This window comes from Cornus florida, unplaced genomic scaffold, assembly GCF_030987335.1.
Source record: "Cornus florida cultivar Cherokee Brave unplaced genomic scaffold, ASM3098733v1 CherokeeBrave_3.0.0_Hap2_Chr02, whole genome shotgun sequence".
NCBI lineage: Eukaryota > Viridiplantae > Streptophyta > Magnoliopsida > Cornales > Cornaceae > Cornus > Cornus florida.
Window position 1 is genome coordinate 27,022,041 of NW_026775572.1, and position 14,710 is coordinate 27,036,750.

The following is a 14,710-nucleotide window of genomic DNA, read 5'->3' on the forward strand; positions in this document are numbered from 1 at the left end:
TTTTATTACTAAAAAAGAAAGTTCTTTCTAACATATTGCAAATAAAGTTTTCAAAGAGACGTCCTTATTTTGTTGATATTGTATCATCAATTAATTAAATGATATAAGGTTTGAGCAAGGAATTGGGACCATGGGATTGGGATTTAAAATGTCTACTTCTGACCCTGCATTGAATATCAAGTTGGGCCTATAACTTAAAAGTTCCTTCTGTATTGGGCTGAACACCCATAATATATTAAAATAACACTCATACAATACATTTACTATGAACAGGCGAGCCCATAGTGATGTATCATATCAAGATACAACAATAATGTAAACATCACTAAATTAAAAAGATAAACATATTCATGTCATGTATGTTCTATTTAATAATATTCCATTTTAAATTTAAGCCTTGTATCGTCAATTATTTGCATTGAAAAATTATATACAAAAGTGTATAAGACATGATTTGGTCCTTCACCCAAATGATGAATGAAAAATTATGGATACATGAATTTAGGTGCCCCATTTTATGATCACATCACGTGAAAGTCCTGAATTTTTTTAACTGCTACCGTAGATATGAAAAATTATTATATATTTATGGAACTCTGCATTTTTTCTAGTGTCTAATATGCCATTTTTACTATGTTTCAAAATGACTTTGATATCACTTTTATGCACCTACCCTATTTAGGCTCCGTTTTGTTTGGATGTAAAATATTTTTCAAAAATTATTTTTTTTATTTTATGGTGTTTGGTTGTCGTAAAATATTTACGAACAAAAAAAATATTAAAACTTAACAAAAATAACTTACCCATCAATTTTTATAAGTTATTTTACATGTTTCGATTGATGGATTCGATCTAGACCTCTGTCAAATACCGAATAAATAAAAATAAAAAATATTTTATTTTAAAAAAAAAATTAAAAATATTTTACGTCGAAACAAACACATAATTTAATTATTATTATTATTATTTTCATAAGTGCCAATGTACCAATTTTTTGCGCATTCGCAACCACTTTTTTTTGGCGCCAATATACCACTTTTTGTGGAGGCCCAAATACTACTATTACCATGTTTTATTTGGATAAATAGTTTAAATTTATTTACCATAAAGTAAAAATGCGTGAAATGTGAAAACAAAAATACACTCAAAACGTCCAAATATCCGTTAAAAAACATAATATGTGACATAGGTACCAATACCATTTGTAAATTCAGCACTTAAAAAATGCACAATATTTTTCGCCTTCAGATCAACCTTTTTAACGATACCAGGAAAATACCAATCACATGACATGGCTTGCTCAACCATTATTTATTCAATTTCTACGGCATTTTCCACTTTCTCTCTCTATATTTATACATATATATATATGCATATCCCTCAAAAGTCAAAATTCTCACGTCTCTCACTGCTAGAAGCATCTTCTGTCTTGTTCTTTGGACAGTGCACCTCCTCCTTCTCCGTGAATCACCAGCGTATCAACCTCTAACAGAGCATCAATCACCTTTACTGGTACATTACTTTTTTTCATGGGTAATTTCACTGACACCTTTAATAGTTTGGCAAAATATCAGTCTAAAATATGTTTCGAAAATAACTATCACTCACATTGCAATCGTTTGTTCTGTTTTTTACTCACACCCCAAAAGTTAGTTTACAGGTGTGTCAGACCACTTTTTATATGTAAAAAGACATTTTTACCCTTTGACTTTAATTTGACCATTGACTTTGGTCCACCCTCATTTTTTTAATTTATTTTTTTCCAAAATATCATTGTTAAAAGACAATATGGCCCCTTAAAAATTTGTAAATTTACAAATTATACTATATATACAAGCAGACATATATATACCCCTATATACACACACTGAGACATATATATATACTCCATACAGAGACGATAGCGGCGAAGGGAGATCGGTTGGGCACTGCAGCGATGGCTGAACCAGAGAGTGCGGGAGGGTCGCTGGACGGTGGTGGTTTCAGGGGAAGGAAGACGCCGAACCAGAGGTTGCTGTGCCGTCGACTGTGGGTCGCTGTCATGCGTCACGGGTAACAGTCTTCTCGCCGGCGGTTTGCGTGGCCGTCGTGTGTGGATTGTCGGTGTGGGACGGCGGGTCGTGTTCACCATCTTGTGCAGACTATGGTTGTGAGTTGCAATCACAGGTAGGTTCGGTTGCTTGGGGTTGTCGATTGGGTTGTTTGGGGTTGCCGAATTTGGTTGCTTGGGTCGGTCTCTCCTTCATCGTCGCCGGAATCTTCATCAGTCGTAGTCGTTATTCCTCAGTGGATGCTTCAGTTTCCGATGACATTGGTTTGTAAGGTGACTCGACAAGGGCTTTTCTATCAGTTCCTGTGCTCTCAAACACACCCAATTCAAACCCCGATTTCAATTAGTGAAAAAAAAAAAAAAATTAGGTTCAATCAAACACATTGAATCTTTGTTAACAGTAACCCTGAAGCTTCAACTTCCAGAATTAGTTTCAATCAAACACATTGAAGCTTCATCTTCAGAATTTGCAGAAGCCTCGTTAACAGGAACCCTTGATTTTCTCTGAACGGCGGCCGTTTCATTTCTCAGATAAAGCATTACTCAAAGCCCTAATTCGAAGTCCAAACCAGTCCAATTCGTTTAATTTCGCTTAGACATTTTTTTTTCATTCGATTCATTCAATTCCAAGCGCCATCCAATTCTAATACCAAATTGGTGTGGACAATTCTGGAAAATTTAAAACATTAGATTCGTTGATTGTGTATGGGCATGGGAAGGGTTTACAGAGAAACCTCCAAGCCCTTGTCGTCTTCATCGCCTCCGGCACCAGAGATGATGAAGTTACGGATTTTATTTGTGGTATAATTGTCGAGGGTATAATTGTCTTTTCACTAATTTAATATTTTGAATTAAATGTTATTTTAAAAAAAAGGGGCAAATTTGTCTTTTCCCATGCTTTTAACGGAGACTGTGACGAAAGCGTAAAAGTGGACCTAATTGATAGTTATTTTCGAAAGATATTTTAGACTGATATTTGGCCAAACTATTGAGGGTGTCAGTGAAATTATCCCTTTTTCCATTTCTATCTATATGTATGTGTATATATATATGTGTATCTGTAAAGCCAAATCCTAGGTTTCATATATATGTGTTTGTGTGTGTTTTTTTAATTTTAATGTTCGTATAGATTCTTGTAGTACCGAAGCAATTTTGGGGGCTAGGGTTTTCCGTATGACGAAGAAAGGAAAATGAGTGGTCTACTATTAGTACTCAGGTAGAAATCAAAAGAGGCGATTCTGACATTATCGTACAGTATATGTTTATATATATATATATATATCACTAATCAGTTCATCCTATTTTTGAAGCAAAATTTTGTTTTTCCGGGAAAAAAAAATTACTACCTTTTTTGATCCACGTGAAGTACATACAATCAGATTTCTTGGGATATACTAAATGGCATTGAAGCAATGACAGCTTGCTTTGTTTACTTTTCTTTGAACAGTTTTCTATTTTAAACTGTACAAAAATTCTATTTAATTGATAGTTTTGAAAATTGTTTTAAAAAAAAAAAGTGGTTAATTTTCATAGAATTGTCTATTATAATTCTTTGAAAATAGTTTTTCTAGTACCTATTAAGTTACTAAGACCATTTTAAAATATAAAGACCGAATTTTTAAAAGAAAATAAGAGTTTTGGGTAAAACTTATTGGAGATCCTTTTAACGTCGCGAGGAGTGTTTTAATGAGTAAAGATTAAATCTTTTGAAGAAATTACCCCAATCAAGGTATCTATTATGTCACAAAACCTCTCATTTTCTTTCAAAGATTCAATCTTTATACATTAAAAAGGTCTGGCGATATAATTGGGACTTTGATTGAGGTAATTTCAATAAAAGATTCAATCTTTACCCATTAAAACACTCTTCGTGACGTCAATGGAATCTCGAATTAGTTTAAATCAAAACTCTCATTTTCTTTCAAAGATTCAATCTTTATACATTAAAAAGGTCTGACGACATAATTGGGACTTTGATTGAGGTAATTTCAATAAAAGATTCAATCTTTACCCATTAAAACACTCTTCGTGACGTCAATGGAATCTCGAATTAGTTTAAATCAAAACTCTCATTTTCTTTCAAAGATTCAATCTTTATACGTTAAAAATGTGTGAGAACTATTTTTAGAAAACTAAACCAAGAATAGCCTTTTGAGATTTTATTGGCAGGGCCATGATCAACAATCTAAGGGCCTGTTTGGTTAAAATGGAGCAGTTTTTCGTTTTCAAAAGTCTGAAAATCAGAAATCAGTACAAAAAGTTGTTTGGTCGATAGGTTTTTTTTTTTTTTTTTTTTTTTTTTTTTTTTAACTCAGTTTAAAACAAATGTACATGTCCAGAGAAAAGTTTCTTTTTCATATTTTTTTAAAAATTTATTATAATTATATCATGTTCAAATTTTTCTTAAAACTGTTTTCAAAAAATTGGACCAAACAGGTCCTAAGTATCTAGCAAGATATTTAGTAATTTGACATGCATATCTCGACTTCTAAGCCTCCTAAGCAAGATTTCTTTACTGCCCGTGTGCGCGTTAAGGAATATACAATGAAAGGGAAAAAAGAAGGCGGCAAAGTATGTACAAAATTTACTCTTATGCTAAAAAATAGTATAAAATGTTTTATTAATGATAACTTTTGTATTATCATTTTGTGTCAGCACTTAAATGGGTGCTTGGGACTTGTTCATTGTTTTAAATATGAGGTAAAAATGGAAAATTACTTAAGTAGAGTATTCTGTCATCTGATAAAAACGATTTATACTCCTAAACCTGTGCAATATTGATCATTTTTGTGTGATAAACAAGTTCTAACATTTTGTGTGATAAACAAGTTCTAACATTTTTTGTGATAATTGATGCAGGGGACAATTGCTTAAAATTTAAGTGTGTTTTTGCCTAGAAAACCATTCTCTACAAAATTGTCAGTCTATTTTTTCCTTTAGATCTATGGCAACTGAAGATTTACATAGTATAAGTGTGAAGTCCTGGTGGAAAAAAATGAAAACAGAGTTGTTCTGTTGAGTCCGATAAGGATTTTGTTGATGTTCTCTTCGAGCCTCATGACTATGCCTATTGGAACTATTATTGGGCTCACCCGTGATCACTCAGCGAAACGTGGAGATGGGTTGCCTGAACCACTTGTATGAAAGTGTGGAGAATCTTGAGGAGGAACAACTGCAAAATGTGAAGGGCAAGGAGCTGCTGCTTCACCCTCAAAGTGCAGCTGAATTGTACTGCAGGAACCTGAAACTAAATCTTGTTAATAGTAATTTTAATGAGTACTATATTTGTGGCAATCCAGGGTGCCCTTTGAGTACTTATCAAACTGCTCCTTGCCATTGTGGGAGCACCACGAGTTATGGAGTAAAAGTATCAAATCCTACCACTGCTTCTCAAGATGGAGCAATTTTTGCTAGGCCTGCAGCACGCTTTATGATAACTGATGACTTTCGAGTGGCACCCATGTCAAGTATGGCTGGCTTAAACCCGCTTAGTGAGCTTAAAGCCACGCATGGACACACAATAGAAGAAAGGACTATTAACATAGGAAGGGAAGAGGTAATTAACAAGTTAACTAGTTTCTCTATTTGGTGTTTTTATAAAGAGGAAAACAAATTAATGCACTCTCTTTCTCTCAGGTTCTGAAATTGCTTAAGTGTTCATTAACATCGAAGGCTCCTTTCTCTGTGACCATCTTGGAATCAACTGTCGATAGAAGTATTTACTGCAGAAAATTTGGTCCGAGAAGCACCAGTCAATCTCAAGGGGCTTTGGACTCAACAAAGAAGGATACAAAGATAACTTTGAAGCTTATTGTCGACATATATAACAACAGGGTTTTGTATGCAGAAGCAAAGGAAGGTTTTGTTGATCTCATCTGCAGTTTTCTTATATTTCCGCTTGGCTATATTTTTAAGGAATTCCCATGTTTGGCTCTAAGAGGATGCTTGGATAACTTGTACAAGAGCATTCAAGATTTTGATGTTGAAGAATCCTTAATATCCAACGAGATGAAGGCCATTTTAGTTGATCCAAAGCTTGCCCCAGGTCTTGCTTGTAACAGTCAGTTCATTCCCGTCGAGGAACCTTCATATCCATCACTGTCATATGTTTCTTCCCTTTATACCATGAAACACATGAAGCCCACTTCAGGGGAAGCTATAATTGGAAAAGGATTCATAAAAGGACCTTCCTTGTTCATGGTGACAGATAATCTTACCGTAACACCTTTATGTCCAGTCTCGTGCATCTCTCTTATCAACGGAATGAATGTAACATTAGGGAATGGGAGGTGACCATTGGTGGGGACGAGGTAAATCAACTACTCTATATCTATTTAAAGGCTTAAGCTTCTAAGAAGATCGCTTATATTGGTGTATTGATTGGCACCGTCATCATGGTCCCTTAAACAGACAATTGATTATGTTTTCTTTTACAAGTAACAATTGATTGTGTTACTGAACATGGTACCTATTTTTATAAATTGCTTGGTCCTTTTTAGTGACTTTTTAAATTCTCTGTACATGTGTGGTTATCTAAAATGGTTTTAGGGCTGTAATTTCCGGGTCTTGGGTTCAAGGCTCCATTTAGGCCAGATGAGTCGCACCTTTCGGAGGGTGTTGAAGTATGTTTATATTCATCAAATTTGCTTTACATAGATTCTTACATTCAATACTACTACTTGGCAATAAGTAAATTCATATGTGCATTAATTTGGTTGCAGGCTTTGTGTCTATTGAAGGCTGCTTTGTTATCTGAATCTGCTCTAACTGATGCTTTCGTGATTAAGGAGACAACGCAAAATTATATACTTCAGTAATTGTTAGTGTTCATCTATGTCCTCATTGAGAACAAAACTGTGGTGACATGTAAGTCTCTTTCTTGGTATTTTAATTATGCTGATTTTTTTGTATATTAGATTTTACTCTTCATTTGGTACTTAAAACAATGAGGAAAGGAATGACGGAAAAGGGTAAAGGGAAATAAGAGGAAAGGAAGGAATTCATCTATGAAAAAATAAAATAGATATCACTGTGCATGTGCATGCGAGAAGTTTCCATTTTTATTTTTCTTTTCTTTTCTTTTTTTCTTCTTTTCTTTTGTCTTTTTCTTTCTGATATCAGTTAGATAAAGTGGGATAGTTGCAGGATGTTAAGAAACTACTAGGGGTTTAAAGCCAATTTAATTTTGCAGGAGGTTAGTTGCAATATCTCAACAGTTTAAGAGCTTTTTGCAATTTTCCGCAGTGTGTGTGTGTGTGTGTGTGTGTGTGTATTCCCTTTCAAAGAGACAATAGAGCTTGAGCCATCAATCTTTTAGTTGGATGGTCCACCTTGATATCAGTTGGGTTATTAAGTTCGGAGGTGAAATAGAATCTTCGTGTAAAATGGCAAGTTTTTGTGCACTGCACAGATGGTCCCTAGTGTAGAATGCATAAATAATGGATGTCAACTTCCAAAATCAATATTTTTTTTGGGTCAGCAATGATAATATCAAGCCTCTTTGAGTATAGCATAATCTGCTACCACGCACATGTTGTCTCCTGTCTCGCGTTTGTACATAATGCGACAAATTAAAATTCTGTGCGTTATAGTTTTTTTTTTTTCCTTTAATGTCTGTTCCGTTTTTGTTTTCTGTTGTCAGGAGGGAATGTTGTTTCAGTGGTATGTAGCATGGCAACAAGAAATGGGCAAATTAGCTAGGTTCGATTTTCTTTTATGCATGTTCCTTATATTTACATGTTTTGTCTTTCTTTTTTTAAAATAATTGTATTCCATGAATCTGAGTTACGCACGAAAAGACTAAAATGTTCTTTTTTATGCACGAGGAATTCCATTGATGATAATTAATCCATGAATCATCCTCCCTAATTCTTCATACCTAGTCTGAGCCACGCGCTCAACATAATTACAAACTTGAATTAATCAGGTTTTAAGATTGCCATTCTCACTTCATTAAACATGTTTATAGGCTTATCATAAAGACCCATTGATGAGGGGGTATTGGAGTGGTTATCCCATTTTGGGCGTAATGGTCAATTTCACTAGAGCTTCCGCTACTGATTCAAAAATGACTTTGAAAAAGTAAAAGAAAAGCTAAGATCAATGCGATTATTTTCACAGAAAAAGCAGTAATTGGCAGCGGTAGGCCGTAGCTGTCTTTGGACAGAATTTTGGTATACACTCATACCCATCCCTTATGCCGTTGTCTACTGCAGTACAGAAAAGGTAGCTCCAGTGGATGTGCACAACCTTGCATAATAGGGTAAGCTTGTTTCTGCTTTTGAAGCTAAAGAAAGAACTCATCATAGATTTTCTAATCCTACAGCAGGCCCTTCCACTACTAGAATCTTTTCGTGAGAATTCAGCATCGAATGAAAGAGTAGGTCCCATCGTCCAGAGTTGGAATATTCGAAATCAGGTTTTTCGGCCATAACAGCATGACTGTCCGGACTACGAGAAGGAATATGTGATGCAGTAGCAGAACGTGGTCTTGCTTTGGATGGAATACGGAGTGTCTAGATTTCGAGATATAGTTCAGCTCTAGATAAGGGGGTTGATAAGGAGTATAACATTATGGCGGAGTAGGGTGAAGGCAAGGGTAGGTTGTTAGGGAGCAGCAGAGCTGTGGACAGGTAGTCCCGGGAATGTTTTCTTGGCCACACTGTCATCATATGGACTTTCTTCTTGCTTCTCCTGGATTTGAAGCTGGTCCTTTCTGACTTTCTGGCATGGAGATTAAAACATTCCATATCCCTGAAGCCTAGGCCCCCATTTTCTTTCACTAGAGTGAAAACTTTCCATCTGATCCAGTGCTTTGTTTCTTGATTAATCAAATCAGAAACTGTATGATCCCATCAATAATCTATACTAAGGAATTAGACAAGGTCTCACAAGCCTTACTTATTTAAATCGCTAACTGTATGGACGGAGCACGAGAATATCCTTAATTGCCCCATCACCCTTACTGAAGATGTTGATTCTGTCCAAGTGGTTGTGGAATATGGTTTTAGAGCTTTAAGGGTCTTGGGTTCAACTTTCAAGACTCCGTTTAGACCAGTGATCGCACCTTATAGAGGGTGTTGGAGTAGATAAACTGTCCTATATCTATTTAAAGTCTTAAGCTTCTAAGAAGATCACATATATTTCTCAATTGATTTTGTTTTCTTTTATAATAACAATTGATTATGTTACTGGAGATGGTAATTATGTCTATACATTGAATTGGTTGTTTAATATGGTTTATTATATTCATCAAATTTCGTTTAAAGAATATTCATATATGCATTTTTGTTGCATGCTTTGTTTTCTATTGGAGGCTGCTTTTGTATCCACATCTGGTCTGACTCATGCTTTGAAGCTGAAGGAACCAAAGCAAGTTTATACTTTATCTATAAACTTTGTATTTGTTAGTGTTTATCTACGTCTTCGCTGACCTGTGTCTTTTTTTGGAATCTCTGTCAAAGGACCTTGTCTTGTAAGTCTGTTTCTTGGTGTTTTAATTATGCTTTTTCTCTGTTTCTTGGTGTTCTAATTATGCTTTTATGCACAGATGGAAAAGGGGAAAAGAAAATTAAGAATTTTGACGATTGGTTGGCCCACTGTTACAGTCGTTTTTAGTTTTTAAAAATAGTTTTCAGTTTTTGATTTTGAAAATCAGTAGTCTAGAAAAGTACAAATCAGTTTTAGGAGAACAAAAATCCCGAAAGCCAATTTGGTTTTATCTCTTGAAAATAGTTTTCTGAAGCAAAAATAAATAAAGAAAATTGTTGCCATGATCAGAATTAGTTATATAACTAATGATCAAAATTTGAGTAAGAACACTCCTCAGAACATAGCTTTAGTAACCCCATTCCATACCTCAATGTATTCTTTCCAAAAGTAGAAACAAAATTTCTCTCAAACCGCACTCGAGTCCTCTAGGTCAATTCTAAATACCCAGTCTGAGCACACAGGCTCAACATAATCACAGTACCTGAATTTATCAAGCTTTAAGTTTTTCCATTATCGCTCCATTAAACACAGTTTATGGCCTTAAGGTGAAGAAATTAAGGAGTTCCCAAAAACAGCATTGCGCTTAGGCATTCTGTCAAACATTTGTCAGGCAGTACATATTTGTAAGATTATTATTTTGCAGAAGCAGACATGGGTTGATTGAAACTAGTTTTGATCATGTGTGTGTGTGAGAGAGAGAGAGACCCAGTTGAATTGGTGGATCATGAAAGAGATCTGAAATTCGTTGGCTCTCTCTCCAACAACATAAAAGTAGTTTGAAGAGAGGGGGGTCGATGCCTGAATGCAAGTGCAGCTGAGGTTAATGAGCTCCTCTCCTCCCTCCAAATCATTCTTTTCTCCCTCCTCCATCAAATTCAGAACAAAAGGGCCACCAATTTTTTTATTTTTTATTTTTCCAACTTATGAAATTAAGAGCGAGATTGCCATGAATTTTTCTTAAAATTAAAACGTTATAAGGAAAGTTAGGCATGGATCATATTCTCAGGTTGCTCATACGTTAGTGTCCCATGTCAGAATTTTAGGGTGAATAGCCAAAAAAAACCCTTCGACTATTAGTTGCGAAAAACCCCACTTATAAATATTTTTGACAAAAAAATCCCCCTGAACCATGAACCATCCGAGGGGGGTGTTTTTAACTAATGTCGGTTTAAGTGATTTTTTGGACAAAATTACCCCTTAACAGATTATTCTTCAGACAGTCTTATCAATTCAAATCTTATCATTACATTTATGGATCCAATGAAAGTATATCGCAGAGAGTGTAACTAACATATATGGCATTTTCCAAATTCAATATTCAAATGGGGTGCATGCCTCTCTTTTGGCGATTGTAACGGTTATGGATCTTATATTGATGCTTGAATTCAGGTGGTTACTTATGTTAATATATATGCTGAGGACATTAGTAACTTTCTTCTGGACTTGAATATTGCTTTTGCTATATAGCTTATCAATTCCAATATTGATTTTTGGTGGTTGCTTAAAATTGTTTTGCCCCTCTTTGGTTCATGATTATAGTGAAAGAAAGTACAAATAAACAAAGAAAAAGAAAAACAAATTTAGAATAAAATAAATTTAAAACCTCAAAAAAAGAGAAGTACAGCACAGAAAAAGGGTGAGGAGTTTGAAATACTACTTGTATTGGAAAGAGAGATTCTTTAATTGAGAAAGATAAGAAATAAATGAAAAGAACTTGACTTTTTAGTTTTCACTCTCCCTAGAAAACCCAATGGCCTTCTGCTAATTCTTCTTTGTATACATATATGTGTGTGTATAAATATATACACACATACATATACACTTGTACGTCCCATTCCTTCCCATTTTCCAAACCATACATCCTCCTATTGTTCTCTTGTCATCTCAGCCAACAAATTACTATACAGATAGTTGCAAGCATGTCCGTCTCTTGTCAGGTACCATATTTTCAATCTTGAGTGTGTATTTAATTTTTGTTTGCTCTCCTAGGCTCATCTAGTCAAACCCTTATTTATCTTCTTCATCTTCATATATCATACAATTTATGGACAACATAATCCAAAGGTTGGTAAATAAAACAATAAAATTTTCTGCTTACAAATTTTTTTTCTTTTTCTTTTCTTTTCTTATACTATAATTTGTCTTACCCAATAGCCTTAAGTTTCTTGGTGTATAATGCATAAATAATAGGTGTCAAGCTCCAAATGCCATTGGGAGTAGAAAATTTGTAAAGGAGAAAAAAAATTACACAAAATTTTCTTTTTATCTTAGGCTCGTTTGTTTCAACAAATATATATATATATATATATATATATATATATATATATATATATATTATTTTTCAGTGTTTGGCAAAGGTCTAGGTAGAGATCGAGTCCATCTGGTTGGGGCATATAAAATAGCCTTCGTAAATATTTTTCGACTCCCAAACACCAGACAACGCATAAAAAATATTTTAGGCTTTGAGCTCTAATGTAAAACTGAATCAATGTCGTGGTTACTTTTTATTGTAAAATTCCTTTTCAATGTCCTTGAATAATTACTTCTGTTAGTGACTAAACCTATATTTGATAGGCTATTTGTTCTTAAACAGTTACATCAAGTTTTTTTATTTTATAAAGAAACATTATTTTAAAAAGGTTTGATTATATATTGTAGCATTTGAGTGATAATAACATCTAATTTGATGTATTGTCAATCTTTTCATAAAGAAATATTATTGATACTTTAGAATTGATGGAGGGTGTATTTCCTAGAATATAAGTTGAATTTTGTCAACATACCTAATTCTACATGGTCATCTATTTTTTTAAATAAAAAAAAAAAAATCAAAGCAATGGCAAATGAAGCTTCACAAAGCCTAAGTCTGAAGGTCCTTGTTGATGAAGAGAAGAACCTAGTTGTTTTTGCCGAGTCCGATAACGATTTCGTGGATGTTCTCTTCAGCTTCATGACCATGCCTATTGGAAACATTATTAGACTCACCCATGAACAAGCATTGAAATGGGAGGTTGGCTGCCTGAACAACATATATAAAAGTATTAAGAATCTTGACAATGAACTTCTGCAAAGTGTGAAGTGCAAGGATTTCTTACTATGTCCTCGGAGTGCTGCTGAAATTTACTGCAGAAACCTTAAGATGAATTTTCTTATAACTACTACTGTAACGATCCCAAAACTGATATTTTTTTAAACAAAAAAAAAAAATCGGAATGACCTCCCCTAAAAATAGGCCTATCACAACCTGTTTAAATTCATTTTTAACCTATCATGGCTCAAATTCCGAATTCACGGCAATAGTAGATGATAATACACAATCAAATGACCTCAATAATACTTCAAACTAGTATTACTCTCCCCATTCATCAATAAGGTTTACATGTTATCAAATTCACATCCAAAATATCATCTAATAACATAATTATATTACCTAACCATGGTTTTGAAAAATAAATACACATAACTACACTTTTGGGGCCTTACAAAAATGGGAGATATACAAAAGATACAAAATGAGCTCCAAGTCATTCTTAAGCTTGTGGAAGATCGGCATCCACTACCTCCTTACCGGTTCCTGGAAAATGTTAAATAAAATGGGGTGAGCATAAAGCTCAGTATAGAGTGCCTAAGACGCACCTCTTGTAGCCCCGTGAATCCAAACAAAGCATAGGCCAATAGGAAGAGGGGTCATGCAAAATGAGGGAAACACATATTAAATTCCAATTCCAAACAATCATATGTAAAATGCCATGAATGCTATGATATGCGTGTCACTCCCCATTTCTCAGAAAACAACCATACTTTTCAAACTGTTAATATAACCCGCCCTTTGGTGACCCCGCAGCGACACGAGAGGAGGATTGGCTAGTGTCCTTGACCCTTGGTAACCCCGCGGCGTCATTATGGGGCCCAGCTAGCTCAATCACGCTAGGGCGACTCCCTAGTCCCCTCTAGGCTATATTAACCTCCGGCCCTTTGGTACTCCCGCGGCGACCGGGTTTCTAAAAAAAAAACTTTTTCAACAAAGCTTTCCCGAAAATCCCCATTCTTTCATTTTTCAAAAGTCATTTCCATACGTGCAATCCCCAATGATGAATTCATGAATGCCACATACTTTCAATGTTGTAATATAAGGGATTTCTAACATTTGTCATGCCGTGACAATATCATAAAATGGGGAATTTAATACTACAATTTACAACATATGCTCACAACAATCAATTAGATATTTAGCATTATAACAAGCATGATAAATCAACTACTTATCACAATTTCCATACAATCCAACAAATACACATAGATACATGTTTCACATACACAATTAAATCATTTAAGGAGTAATCCATCTAAACTAAGCATGCTTATCACATAAGTCAACAAACACACATATATAAAATCTTTATATGCACCATTAAATCATTTTTAAAGCAATCAACCTTAAATCAAGCATGTTTGGCCAAAATTCTAGAGGAATAACTCACTAAGGTACAAGAAAAGTGTGAATTAGACACCTTTACCTCTAATTGAGCAAAAACCCCAATTTTCTTCACAAACCCTAAAAATGGGTCCTAAGATTCGAAGTTCAAAAGGTGCACCAAATCTGGAATTGTTGGTATGTATGCGTAGAGCTCGACACAAGCTTCGTTTTGCCTTAAACGGCACCTCAATCCGACAAAAGGTGGAGGAGTAATCTAAGAATAAAGTTTGAGTTCAAAAAGAAAAAGAAAAAAAACAAGAAACAGAGACAGAAGGAAGGGCCAGCGGCAGAGAAGAAAAATGGAGACCAATTGTGGTCTCAAACCCTTTTTGGGTGTGGTGGTGGGTCCCACCAAAATTTTAATTTACTTTCTCTTTTTTTTTTACTCAATGTACATCACACACACAGACATATATATATATATATATATATAAAGGCACAGACATTACAACTACTACTACTAATGAGTACTATGCCTGCAGCTCTAGACATCGATGCACTTTGTTTCCTTACCAAACATTTCGTTGCCATTGTGGTAGAAACATTAATCAGACGGTGAAGCAGAAAAATCCCATCTCCGTTCCTCCAGTTAGAGGGGTTTTTGTGGAACCTACCTCGCGTTTTATGATAACTGATGACTTCCATGTACTGCCAATGTCCACTATGACTTGCTTAACCCTGCTTAAAGAGCT

The 14,710-nt window shown here is 34.7% G+C and overlaps 1 protein-coding gene and 1 long non-coding RNA gene across 2 annotated transcripts; one reads left to right on the forward strand and one right to left on the reverse strand.

The window, feature by feature from the left end:
* Positions 1-5,168: 5,168 nt before the first annotated feature.
* LOC132295909 (uncharacterized) lies at positions 5,169-6,867 on the forward strand. Its single transcript, XM_059794171.1, has 3 exons — positions 5,169-5,606; positions 5,723-6,268; positions 6,772-6,867. Exons 1-3 carry the CDS (start codon positions 5,169-5,171, stop codon positions 6,865-6,867), a joined length of 1,080 nt encoding a protein of 359 aa, XP_059650154.1.
* A 5,996-nt stretch (positions 6,868-12,863) lies between these two features.
* On the reverse strand, positions 12,864-14,445 carry LOC132294416 (uncharacterized). Its single transcript, XR_009478063.1, has 2 exons — positions 14,059-14,445; positions 12,864-13,115 (listed from the first exon to the last, which is right to left on the reverse strand). It is a non-coding gene; the product is annotated as an uncharacterized LOC132294416 (long non-coding RNA).
* Between the last annotated feature and the right edge of the window lie 265 nt (positions 14,446-14,710).

What these genes read in the sequence shown, in the direction of transcription:
- LOC132295909 (XM_059794171.1), top strand. Translation starts at nt 5,169, where the DNA reads ATGGGTTGCCTGAACCACTTGTATGAAAGTGTGGAGAATCTTGAGGAG. An exon ending in TTAACATAGGAAGGGAAGAG is followed by an intron (nt 5,607 to 5,722) that starts GTAATTAACAAG and finishes TTAACATCGAAG; the next exon opens with GCTCCTTTCTCTGTGACCAT. An exon ending in TGGTGACAGATAATCTTACC is followed by an intron (nt 6,269 to 6,771) that starts GTAACACCTTTA and finishes ATTTGGTTGCAG; the next exon opens with GCTTTGTGTCTATTGAAGGC.